Source organism: Vanessa atalanta, chromosome 13 (assembly GCF_905147765.1).
Source record: "Vanessa atalanta chromosome 13, ilVanAtal1.2, whole genome shotgun sequence".
Classification (NCBI taxonomy): domain Eukaryota; kingdom Metazoa; phylum Arthropoda; class Insecta; order Lepidoptera; family Nymphalidae; genus Vanessa; species Vanessa atalanta.
Window position 1 is genome coordinate 12573 of NC_061883.1, and position 13765 is coordinate 26337.

The following is a 13765-nucleotide window of genomic DNA, read 5'->3' on the forward strand; positions in this document are numbered from 1 at the left end:
ACCTTTTTTAGGAAATTATAGTATTAAAATCGGTTATTCCTTCATTATCGGTCGTCCGGAGAGGACATAAATCTATAGGTCCTGCGTCTGACCCATCCACGGTCCTCACAGAATTAATACTTATACAACATTTATTAGACCATGTAAACATGATGTTACTAGTTTTCGGGTATTTATTAACAAAATAAAACATACAAAGTCAATTCAAAATATTTATTTTGCAAACAACTAACAATAACTTATAGTAATATCACAATATTTGATCGATAATTTTTTTAAATATATGACACGTATAACTCCTACTCTATGATGCTCACTAGCGTCATAGAGATAAGTTATGATGGTTCTCACACTTATCTGAAGTTTGTATTGAGCAACTTCACCGCAGCGCGTCTTTCAGTGGGCAATTACACGAGCACGGGGCGCCGCGGTGGCCGAGCGACACGCTATAAGGCGGGCCGCGCTCCGACCACCGCCACGGCCACGCGCATCGCCGGCTCCGCTGCGGCTCGCCGACGAAGTGCCGCACCATTTGCTTCCTCGAAGGCGGGCAACCCAGCTGTCAACTCCGCCAATTTCTTCGGGTCCAAGCAGAGTCCATTACGTTCAATCATACCATTGTTCTGAGTTGGACTCAACTCCTCAGTTTGTACTTGTCTATCGGTGGACGTCGATGGCTCTGCAAATTTTTTTTTACCGTGTTTTAATACCGGTATTTCCACACATTAATATCTCTTTTAATAATTGTAACCTACCAGTAGCATCAAGTGTTGATAAATCCGTAGAAGGCGTAGTGGCAGGGCGCGGCAATGGGGCAGCGCCTACAAGAGCCGCACAGACGGCTCCGGGTGCGGCACCGCGGCCGCCTCGACCGCTGCGCCACCGCGACGGCATAAGATTTCCGCGAACATTCCGTTCCGGTCGTATTAAAATGATATACATCTGAAAATTTGAAAATCAAACTAATAATTATCAAAAAATAAATTATAAGATGATGGCATCGATATATATACCTTTGGTGCAAAGAGGCATGCTAGGGTGACGCTTGCACTCAAAGAAATCGTCACTGCCATACTGGTGACTCGCAATGGAACGTGACTCGCGGTGCCAAAATATAATGGAACAAATGCGAGCCATATCACACACGTCGTATACATAGTGAAACCTGCGAGAAAAATCCTCTTTCAAAATACAACTCATAAAAAATTTAATAATCTTCAATTTCATATTATCTTACCTATATGTTTACTTTCATTGAAAGCTTCCGGTATTTTTCGCGTGAGCACGGCGTATACAGTACAGATGACGATAAGTACTACCGGATAGAAGAAGGCGATGGTGTAGGACGCGTCCACGTAGGAGTCACACACGAGCATGTTGTCCTCGCGCGTCGGGTAGTGGTGGATGGCGCGCGCCGGCGAAGCCAGTTGCCACACTACCACGATTACAATCTACAAGAGGGTGGGAAAGTAATTACGATTACGAATTCATTTAAAATAATTTGTCTATGTATGTTAGAAGTTGTTACCTGTATTGATACTAAAATTGAACAAATGAGAAGTTGAGACTTCGGAGATATGAGCGAGGGTCTTCGAGCAGAGTGCTTGCTTGCATCAAAGATACGTGCTATTCTGTTTGTTTTCGTTAAAAGAGCGGCATATATAACAGTGAAGCAAAACCCCGTGCAAAATCTGTAAAAAAATATATATATACAGCATGACGAGATGGACGGACGACGCATTCAAAGTGATAAAATGCCCACTGGTAGCAAATAATACTATAATTAAATTTATTAGAGATCATTGAAGTAACTAGTGTAATAAAATGTGCGAACATGTGGATAACGCCGAAGGGCCGCGCCGGGTGTTGACGATAACGCAAAATTATCTTTTTCCAAACATTTGTTTAGACTTAACTGGCCCGATCCTGAGAATCGAAGAATCTTAAAATACTTGTTATATAACTACGACTATGACTGTAATATTATTTTGATAAGGCTTACAAATTACATTAATACTATTACAGGAAGTAATAAAAACAAAAGAGTCCTCTTGATCATTTTTGCATGACTAAACTATTTTACAATTTAAAATTTTGAGAACTGAACACAAACCGTTGAAGAGAACAGAGGAAGTCAGTCGGTCTTAGCACGAGGGCGAACGTAACGAGGTAGCACATGAGGATGCCAGCGAGCAGGACGAAAGACAGCTCGCGCCCGCTCGCACGGACCACCGGCGTGCTGCTCCGCGCGACCCAAACGCCACCTACCAACCTGTGATCACCTTTTTTGTTTGTTCTATGTCTCATTAAAAATACAGTCATAAAGGTAACAAATGATGCTGTGTAATAAAGCGGTGAGCTAGGCAGTGTAGTATCCGAGCACTCAATCGTTCCGCGAAAAACAACAATACGAGGAAAGATTCTGAAATGTAGTGTACTCTTTATTTTTGTCGGGCTTATCTCGTGACAGCGGCTTTGTCCATGATATCATTATTTCTATGCTTTATTCGTGTTTATATTTACATCGTAAGCAAGATGCCCAGAGCTGAAAATGTCATTGCTCCGATAGCTGCCGGAGATGTGGGTTGGAGGTACAGTTCCGGCACCGGCGCGCACTGCATGCGCCTCGAATCAGGCAAGGTGCCCCGCGCACACTCCATGCAAGCCGTCTCTGATACCGGAGACCGTATCTGCACAATTAAAGTTCAGTTTAAGAGAAAACTTATATATAAACTTATATTAGAATATCTATTTATAATCTATGTTGAAAATTTATAATGTTTATAGAAATGTTTTAAGTAATATATTGGTACCTCATACTGCGTGCAGTTGAAGCAATGCCAGCAGCAGCTCTCCCCTTCGACGTATTGCTTAGCTTGGCCCAGCTCGCACTCGGCACTACACACCGACTCAGGGTGATGAGGTTCTTCCCATTTGAACTGAATCTCTATGGCACAATAAAAAAAAAATAAATATATATTTTTAAAATATGTTTATATACAGATCTATTATAGGACACTAAAGCTTATTTTCTACGAACCGTCCATGTCAAGTTGCAATTCACCATCGAGATAGCGACCCACTCGGATCCATCGGTACACTCCACGCGTCACTTGCTTAAAGTGTAAGATGTTGTAGCGCGCGGGACCATCACCGTGGGCGTCGAAATGGAACTCATCACCACTGAGCCCTTGGTAAATAAAGTTCAATAAGCAGTGTCTAAAATTTTGTTAAATGTAATCGTTGTTTTACAGACTAAATACATAATGTGAAATACTATTACTTGAACTAAAGGATTCATATAAACATTTCAAAGAGACCTATGAAGCGCACTTGTCGAAGATATCGCAAAAGAGTCGGCCCGCTCACCGGTCTCATAGCCTCGCATAGGCCAGGCTTACCGCCGCACACATCCCGATGCATGTCCCTGCAACACATTCCTTATTCCTTATTCATATTACTTACACTCGGGAAAACTCACGCAGTCGTCATTAAATAAGAGCAAAGTCCAACCGAATAGCGAACACGAACGCCCAGACGGCATCGGCAACGAACTGCAGCTGCGCTTCAAATTCTGTGTTTTCAGCAGAGAGTCTCTCGCGTCCCGTACAGGGGAGGTACTTCGCATTATTCTTCGATCGCGGGCTTCCCGCGTAGCGACATCGGAACTGTTCCTCCCAAAATTCTACATTCAGAAAAAATATTCATTTTGAGTGTTTAATTATGTATACGATATGATTAATTATAATATTAAATGAATTGAAAAAAATAAATTAATGAAATTTTATATCAAATATAAACATGCGCTCTGTTTAAGGTTTTTAAAATTACCGACAAACCAGGGGTTTCTGAAATTATTTTGTGGCGTTAGAGTGAAGAAGTATTCGCGAAAGCCTCGAACAGGATTAGCCTGAGGTTGTACGCTAATGGTGCCTTCGACGACTGGTTCGTTGCCCGCCGCCACGAGTGCCCGCGCGCTCCATCCGTCCGACCCAACCCAACTGAAGGTCTGCGCGGCTCCTCTACGTCGAACTGCCGCCATCACTCCTGCAACTTCTTGATCTGACCCGAATACAATAACACCTGCAGGCAGTGATTGAATAAAAAGTAAGCTGTATTCAATTATTTATTTCAATAGTATTTAACGTTATTGAAGGAGAAGGTCATCATATTATAAAGGAAGTTTACCTCGAGCACGTGGCCGTGACAGCAAGCGTTCAACTATAGCATCGTATGCATTTTCGTCCGCTGCACCGGAATCCTTTGCAAGCCTCTCTTTGACCGCTATGCAGATATCATCGCGCAAGAGAAGAGTTTCTAATTCTTCAAATGCCTACAGTTTAGTAATGAAAAATAAAGTTATTCGAATACAAAATGATTTTTTATTCCAGATGTACATACATTTTAATAACGCTTATACCTTTATCCCATAGTTGGATTCCTCATAGATGATAGATACATAGCGCCATCCGAATTTTTTGACAATTTCAACCATAGCTCGCACTTGGTGGAGGTCCGAAGGTATTGTTCGAGTGAAGTATTCGAACCGCGCCTTGTTCGAAAGTTCTGGAGACGTCGAGAAGAAAGAGACCTATAGCAATTGTAAAGTGATAAATACTTGACTTTATTTTATGAATTACTCGTGAAAATTAAATAAACGCGTTTAACCTGAGGGATCTTAAACAGGCGTAAGAGATTGGCGACTTGTACCGACGTGACGGAGGAGGCGGCGCCCACTACTCCCGAAATTACCTTACGTACTGCTGTTGCATTGCAGGCATATTCTTCGTCATCTATGTTGCTGATCGAGCCTGTGGGTAAATTTATATAACAATAACAAATTTGTTATGAGATTCTATATATTAAAGAAGTAATTATAAACTGATAACACCAAGTTTTCAACTCCGAAGACACCGACTTTTGAAGACTTTTGGAGGCAGAGTATCGTTTCCAGCCTTTATATGATTGAAAAATCATAAAAAGATAACATATATTTAAGTGTACAAAGGCACCATCCCTATATATATTTGTATTTTCTTTTTGTAATTCTTAAGTTCCGTAACGTCTTAAAACTAATATGAACATATACATACAAAAAAAGTGAAAAGGTGTAAAAAAAGTGTGTATTCTAATAATAATACGTACAAGGCAAGAACATTTTTAAAAATGGTAGGACTTTACTGAAGTCCTCTGCATAGGAACGAAGTACTCATCAATCATTCTGCTGCATAATAGCAACCTGTTTTGCTTTACGGGTGAGCGAGCGTATAACAGTTTAAAAGCAGAAACTACAAAATGTAGCTACCATGGCTGGCGGCGCATTGGTGGCATGATTAAAGTCTTATTATTTGTGTCTTGTTAACTCCAGTCAAAAACAGAAGAGAATATTAGCTTATTTATCTGTTTTTTAATACTCCTTATAAAACTACCTTTAATAAAGTCGAGTGCCATTTCAAGGCCGCGTGTGTCGCTGTCGCAGTCGTCCAGTACTAGTGCTCCAAGTTTGACGCCCGGCACTGCGAGGCCGGCACGCTCCGCTTCGTCGAGTGCGAACAGCATCGCCTCGAGGGCCTGCACGCCACCCTGCGGCATCAGCGGGCCACAGCGCGCCACGCTGCCTCCGCTATTACCACTGGCTCTTCCGTGCACCTTAGATATTTTAAGCAAATAAAACTATTGTATTACATTATTTTATTTAGTGTATTAAACGAAATAGTAACTTGACATTAATTGGGAAATTCACCACAAATATGAATTGCCACTTGGGCTCGCTTATTTGAAGTATTTGACTGTAATTTCAGACATACTATAACATACTTTAAAAAAATATATAGTTTACAAAAACATTATATAAAACCGTATACAGTAGAAGAAGGCGGAGAGAAAGAGAAAAAGAGGCTAAGTTCGCCAAGAGGATAGCGCTTTTCCTTATGTGACGATTTCCGTCTGTTCTCTGTACTGTAGCCGGACTGTGTACATAAAAATGTAAGATAAGAGTCTTATTTATCAACTAATCACTAAGCACTTAAAATTAACAACTTATATGGGTAACGTTCAAAGTGTCAAGAACCGGCAAGAATTCTTTTTTCCATTTTTATTTCTTGGATTTAAATATGGGAATCATTCTTATCGAATTTAGGGTATTATTGGTAGAGATACTGATCATACTGCCTAAAATTTTCAGTTTCAAGAACATTCGTATTCGTTCTTTTTGTACTTTTTATATCATCGGCTTAGCACCGAATTCAAATACTGAATATATCGCTGAGTGGTCTTAATAGTTGAGTTTCTTAATTTGTGATTAAATTGTATGTTTGATATCTTTTCAGAATATAATAAAAACGGAGTTTCGAAGTTTTGTACAACACTTTTTACAACATGTTCCTACCGGCGTTTAAAATTTGTAAGTCTTCGAGTCCTGTTTTTCCTTAAATGCGTTAGTGTGCAACTTAGAAAGTCGTAGTCATTTTTATTTTGAAATTGACAGTAATTTTTGACTCATTGGTATGATTTTCCGGAGTTGGAATCGTCGTTTATAGTAATCAGGACATTACACCTCAAGAAGGTAAAATCATGTTTACATCCCTCGATCAAGGTATTTATATTTTGATTATTTATGTAATTATTGATTCTTTATATTTCGTGTTGCAGGAGGTTTTTTTTTATGTATCACATATATTAGAAATTTATATATGAAAATATATTAAGTATGGATCGCTGTAGTTTCCTGATTGAGTGTGTGCAGATTTCTGCTGATGCTACTCCAATGATGGCATGCCTGTTCCCTTAAATATTTGTATTAACCATTTTTAACTGGAAATTCGGTGATGTATCCTCTTTAACTACCTTAACTTAGTTTTCACTCGCCTTGCGAACGGTGTTCTTAATTATTGAATACTAGCGAGCCGCCCCGGCTTCGTTCGGAAACAATGCTGATACTAAATATAATACAGAATGTCTTTATATACAAAGTATACAGCGTTTTTTATTAGACAATACAAACCGCTATTCATCTCTGCATTTCAAATCTATAATACTTTCGAAAATATTAATTTATATTACATGCTGCAAAGGTCTGTATGTATGTATATTAAATGCAAAATGTATTTAAGGTACCTTTTTGTAGATCTTTTAAAGGTGTAGGTGTTTGTAGTGTACTGTAGGACATTATTTTGATCTCGTAGGGTTCAGCCAGCGTTAGCAATGTAAAAGCAAAAAAATCTGTTTTATATGACATCACCTTAGAAACCTCTAAAATTATCAGTGTATCTCTCCTAAATTATGCATGTGTAATACATACAAACCTTCTTTTTAAATCTATTAAAAATTACCGCATCAAAATCCGTTGCGTTGTTTTAAAGATCTAAGCATAAACAGGGACAGACAGAGAAGAACAGCGGGAAGCGACTTTGTTCTATACTAAGTAGTGACAAAATCGTTTGGTCGTCAGTGGCGCCTCAATATTAATTTGAAATAAGTTAAACTGTTCTAATTTATATTACATTGCTTTTCCAAACATTTTTTTAGTTATAGAAAAACACGAACAACTGTAACTAACTGTAACTAAAGTTAATTTAAGATATTTGTGTTAACAATCTGTAAAGCTAACCTATTTCTTTGTATGTTTAAATAAATTATTTATATAAATAAAATACTACTTTTTCTAACCAAGTTTTTAAGATAGCACGTTTTATCCCGTGGACCGAAGTGGTAACATGGCATAATGGTAAAAAAGCCTGAGCAATAAAAGGAAAAATATCTAGCGAATGGGGGACAGTTGGCTTATTGAAAACTAGGGATATATTTATTTATATGACATGAAACTATTCAACCACGATCGATCGTAGATTGAGAGGGGTTTGTGTTTATACCGAGAAAGTGCATAATAACGATCCCTAATAATTATTACAAGCGATCGTCATCATGTAAACTATCAATGTAATGTAAGTCAGTAATGTATTTAATAACTCTTTCGCGGAAATATCGCTCAATATGATAAAGATGTTTCCTAGATTATTTGTCGGCGGCGCATCAATAGTGTTACCTATTGATGCGCTAGTATGATTTTGTCAAAATACAGTTTAAGAAAAGGTAAATGCTGAAACGTAAACGTAAACGACGAAAGAATATGTTGTTTAGTTGATATTGTAAATAAATTAAATTAATTTTTGATATTGTAAATAAAATAAATTGAGTAAAAGTCTCATCTACTATTTTTTATGAGAGAATTTGTTGCGTATTCCTTAATACTTTCTCAACGTGAATTGGAATATTTTTATTATTTTATAATTCAGCGCAAAGCCTGAAATTAACTATAAACACAAATGGAACACATGAAAAACTCGAACCTGGAATCTTTGATTAAGAATTACATGTTCTATCTACCGGCCATCTCGGCTCATATTATTGTCATTAGGAATATTCTATATAATTGTCATTGTCAAAAACATACATACATGCAGTTCATTTAATCCAACTCTATATTGAAAAGAATCTGAAACGGCATTGCTTATATTTTTTTCTATATTCTAAACCCAAAATTATGATGTTTATTAAAACTAGTGTTATCTAGACACGTGGTAGCCGTGTCAGCCAAGTTCTAGTAACAGAACTGGCGAGCAGCACCGTGTGTAATATTACACGAACCATTTGGAGCCACTTTTGACCTCCTCATAACTCAAAAACTATTCGACATAAATGTGTAACTAGCCAAGACAGACCTTAGGCAACAATATTTTATCCCACGTTATAAGAAGAAATGATATTTTATGTAGTTATAAGTAAATTTCAGAAAGGACTATTTAACTTGGCACCCATTTAGATCTCACTTCTTTTGTCGTTAAAGACTACAACCAAGGTATATATCATAATATTTGACTTGGCTCTCATTTTTACATTTATGTTTTTGATGGGATTATAATAACCTTAAATAATGCATGACTTATAATTATATGCAATATAATAATAATAATTAGTATCGCCCACACTGTGGCGGTCTAGAAGAGATGGCTAATTAGTCATAAGTCCGCCCGTTGTACAACACATGAAATATTTTTATATTTTTTAAATAATATTTGTAGTGTACAATAAATTATAATAACATATTTTAAAATCGGTAAGTTTAGGTCAAACGAAGGAATCGTGGGCGAAAGTAAACTTTTTTGCTAACTGTGCTGTTATAACAGCGAGTAAAAGTCGCCATTTTGCGTTCTTTTCTCTATTGATTCGGTTTATAGTCCGTTTTTTAAAGCAAGGTACCAATATTATGATTTTTAATAAAATTCCGCAGCCGATTAATATTTGAGCCGCTGAGCTTCAATTTCTAATTAAAAATAATATCAGCGGTAAAGCCTATTAATACTCTGGAATGTATATTTCTTAGCATTAGTTAGTTAATATTGCCTTTCATGTACTCTTCCTAAAGCGTAAAAAATTACACGCTGAATAAATTAAAAACATCTGAATGATGAGAGCGAATGACGAATTCAAAATAAAAATTACGGAACATGGAGAAATCTGTAGAATTATTCGCATGATTTAATTGAAACATAAATAAATAAACCGATTACAACTTAGTTAGATATTTTGTAAAATTAATTTAATACGTGTCTGTGTCCACTAAAAGACATGACGTATCCTTTGGCAGTCAGCTATACGATAACTGCTTCAACGAGCGTGCTTACGTGCGGCGCCGCAAAATCTGCGGTCCTACAACCGTGACAACACTTAATGAACTTAACTCAAACAGTATACACAGCATTATGCAGGGGTCGTTTAAGAAGATATAAGCTTCATTTTAAAGTAATCCTGGAAGATTACGATTCAAAGGTGCTTGTAAGAGCAACTTCAATATACCTAGTATATTAATTGACGCCTTAACTTGCATTACTATATTCTATTAAATTTCATGATAAATGGTAATTTAAACTTACTACAAAAATGAATCACTCTGAGAAATAATACTAAATAATTATATTCTACAATCTAATAAAATCTATCTTTTATAAAAAAAAAAAAATTGTTGTTTGTATGTTGGGGCTAATCGCCGAATGATTCAAGTATAAGAAAAAAAATGCTCTCTATTAGAAAACTACATTCCCGAGTGATGCGGGGCATAAGTTATATTTATATCATAGAATACAATTTTCTTTATCAATAAGCTGCACCCGTCGCTTGTTATAATAACGGAACTATAGTTATATATAGACTAGTATTAAACATAGTTCTTTCTCGCAGTATTAATTCTTAGCAAAATATTTCATTACATACTCACTTTAAACGTTTTCTTTTTCAATTATTAGTAACATAACAGAAAAGAGAAAAGCAGTCGGTACGTGAAACCCGCGTGTGATATAAAAAAAAAACGTTCAATCAGAGATATCATATTTGTATATGATTAACCCGTTTGACACTTAGTCGTGCGATACTGACCATCATCAGGCCGCCGAGTACGATGTCTCCCTCTAAGACCGCAGCGTGCTTCACGGGCCATATGCTGTCGTTTTCGGCTTTCTTCTTGTTAATGACTCGCGTTTCTCGACGTTTGCTTTGATCATTTCCTTTAGAGTTATTTTTAGTTTTTATTTTAGTGTTCGCGACGCTCTTAGATTTTCTCGATTCCTTATTTCTTGTTTTCGGTTTATTCTGTACACTACTTGTTTGGGCCGGCTTATCGGTTACTTTATTATTTGCCGTATAGTAGGTCTCGCTTACAACTGTACTGCGTATGGTTTGAGGAGTGGTCGTTGTTCTCTCAGTGGTGATTGTTGTTTCGTTCGTATAAAATATATGATCTGGCTCGATGGTATCTTTACTTGCAGAGAGTGCAATCGCTTCACCGAGAGTGGTGTGTATATCTTTAGACCGCAGTGAAGACGCGCTGGGCTGTGCCTCTTCTTGCTTGATACGATTACTCTTTTTAAAAAGTTTTGATATATCGAAAGTACCTATAAGCGAGTGCGATTCACGTTTGTTGCGATAAGATTTATCCAATATAGTGTAATGTTCTTCAGAGTCGTGATATGCGATGTCCACTAGCATGACAGACATGTTAGAAGTATCACGATCCAGGCTCGTAAGGATCAGGGGTGGGTCGTGCTTGTGTGAGGTGGCTGTGGCCAGCAGCAGCAGAGCGAACGCGGCCTCGCGCACCATGTTCAGCACATCCCCTTCTATTTATCACAAAGTGACATCCTCATGAACTTTACTTAAAAATTTTCGAATAATTTCGCACACAAAAATGACATATTTTTTATTTTATTGATAAACTTGTCATTGTTAATCATTGGAACTAAATTTATATTCACTAAATATTAGCGTAGCATAATTTAAGAACAATTTAAAACTATACCACGGATACATTTTTACAAAAATAAGTTTAAGTAGTGACTTTGTTAATGCCGATCAATCGAAACTAAAAATATTAAATGTGCACTGCATTGATTTTGTTCCATTGGCTATACGAGTGTATGCAATAGAGGCTAATAAGTGTAAATTATTGAATGAAACACACGACACAAGTTGGCAAAGTTTTGGCGCGCGATCGCACGGCGTGTAGCGAGCGTCGTCACGCAGGGCGGAGGCGCGGCGTCGCGGCGGGCAGGCGCTGGGAACTGCCGCGCGGCGCCGTCACGGGTCGCAGGGCGGCACTCGCAGCCCGAAGTACTCTTATTTACCGGATATGTATTGCGAAACATACGTTTATATTTTACGTCGAATTGTACATTCTAAATACTAAATAATATATACTTTCGAACGGGTTACCTTTGGTTCAGTAGTTATAATGAGTTTGTAGGACTCATAAGCAGAAATGTTTATTTTGCTGTCCTTAGTAATAATTTGTTAAAGTTTAAGATTTTTATGGTTATCTTTGAGATATAGTGATAAATAATACGATGTCGGCTACATTGTCACAATGCTCACACTATCTTCATTTTATTAATTACTGTTCATTGTATAATTTAATCAGAACTGATTTTAATTCCATGTATGTTAAATGTTAATAAGTAGTTTCACCACAAGTGTTATCTATTAAAGGGATATTTTAAAAAAGTAATTATTCTATAGGTTCTCGTATTACCTGACACACATTTGAGGCGAATGAGGCGAGAAGATTTCTAGCAGAAAGCGTTCGAAAGATATTTCACTAGCAAGTTTATGTAGCGTGACGCCGCCAACGCCGATACGACCCTTCAGCTTAGACGCGAGGGGCCGGACGGCGTTCGCAGCCGATAAGGCGCTCGCGGGACACACGGCGCTAACCTACCGAGCCAATATATAATTCCCCTGCCCTCAGGCCCGTACTGAGAATCGTACCCAGTAGTGTGATCTATAAATAATATAAAACAAATTCGCTTATTATTTCAGTCTTTCTCCGCTTTCTTTTTCTAAACCGCTCAACGGATTTTGATTCGGTTCCATTAGTAGAAAGAGCGGTAAACGAGGAAGGTTTGTATATAAATATTTGATACAAAATATTGTTTTTCCAAAAAATATTTTTGATGCTTACACAGCTGACTCTTGTTAAGGCTGGGGATATACGTCAGCGTGTCTCTCATAATAACTATTATTATTTGTTACAAATTAAAAATACACTATCGGTTATTCGCGAAAAGATTTTCCGCACTTCATTACCAGTGGATTAATAATTATTAATCCTTAGTCAGATAAATGTGCTAGTTACTTTGGATATTTAAAATAGATTAAGTATATTTATACTATATTATTGAATTAATAGTTTAGAAGACATAAATTCCAAATAGTGTGCAAGTAAAAAAAAATCGTACGCTGCGAAAATTTTGGTCGCATAATTGGCTCCGAAAATAAAATGTTGACCTTGGGCAGTTACAATTACTTAAACTTGAATCTTTGAAGCCTTCGATAAATTTTGATCTAATTAGTTTCAGAAAAATATTCCGACTCAAACCATTTTTTTATATTATTCACATTGCTTGATTCGTCGCACTGGAGGTGTTTTATGATTGAAAAAAGAATCTTTCGGTAACTATCCTCGTTATTATATTTGTTTGTTCACGGAATCAAAATTGTTTGCATACAGTCAGTTTAATTAGATATAATTAGACCCAGTGTCGTGTAATTAATTACTATGAGTACAAACTGAAACACTTGTATTGTGTATGTATTTATACATTGTATTGTACATCTACTTATATAAATATTTTTCGGTTAACTTTGTGATTGGTACAGAAGATTGCTTTTTTAATGTTAGAATATGGAAATTAGGTTTCAGACACGGTTCTGTTCTTAAGATTTTTTTTGGTTTCTAAATATCGTTTCCAAATGGATATCCCGTCGGATACGCGGTTAGTGTCAGATAACGAACGTTTGCAATTTGTGAAACAAACAATTGTAATACTACGTCCCTATTATACTCACACATAAATCTGAAGTATGTGGGATAAAGGTCTTCTGCAAATAGTGTTATCAATAAAAATCGTTTGTTTGTTGTTTATTATAATAATAAAAAATGATATTAATAATGACTTTATGTCTCACGAGGTGAGTAAAAGCCGCGGCTGGTTGTGAAGCGTCGGAGACATAAATATTTATATATGACATAAAGATATCGTCGTCGTCAACTAAGATTGATTGGAACTGTGTTTTCATTCTAAATCCGGTGTTGGTCTTGTTTCAGAAGCGATAACTTCGTGTATACGCTGGCTACCTGCTACACACTTCGCGCGGGTACAATTAGCGTTAGGATAGTTTATTGCTCGGTCCCCAGTTGGTCGTATTGTTGTTTTTA

At 37.0% G+C, this 13765-nt stretch overlaps 1 protein-coding gene across 1 annotated transcript; it reads right to left on the minus strand.

The window, feature by feature from the left end:
• Positions 1-446: 446 nt before the first annotated feature.
• LOC125068308 (metabotropic glutamate receptor 2-like) lies at positions 447-11154 on the minus strand. The gene is made up of 17 exons (XM_047677415.1): positions 10432-11154; positions 5430-5649; positions 4669-4811; positions 4421-4591; positions 4189-4333; positions 3832-4083; positions 3514-3685; positions 3321-3427; positions 3041-3190; positions 2814-2947; positions 2524-2690; positions 2114-2272; positions 1529-1691; positions 1238-1451; positions 1014-1165; positions 756-942; positions 447-679 (listed from the first exon to the last, which is right to left on the minus strand). Exons 1-17 carry the CDS (start codon positions 11152-11154, stop codon positions 447-449), a joined length of 3492 nt encoding a protein of 1163 aa, XP_047533371.1.
• Between the last annotated feature and the right edge of the window lie 2611 nt (positions 11155-13765).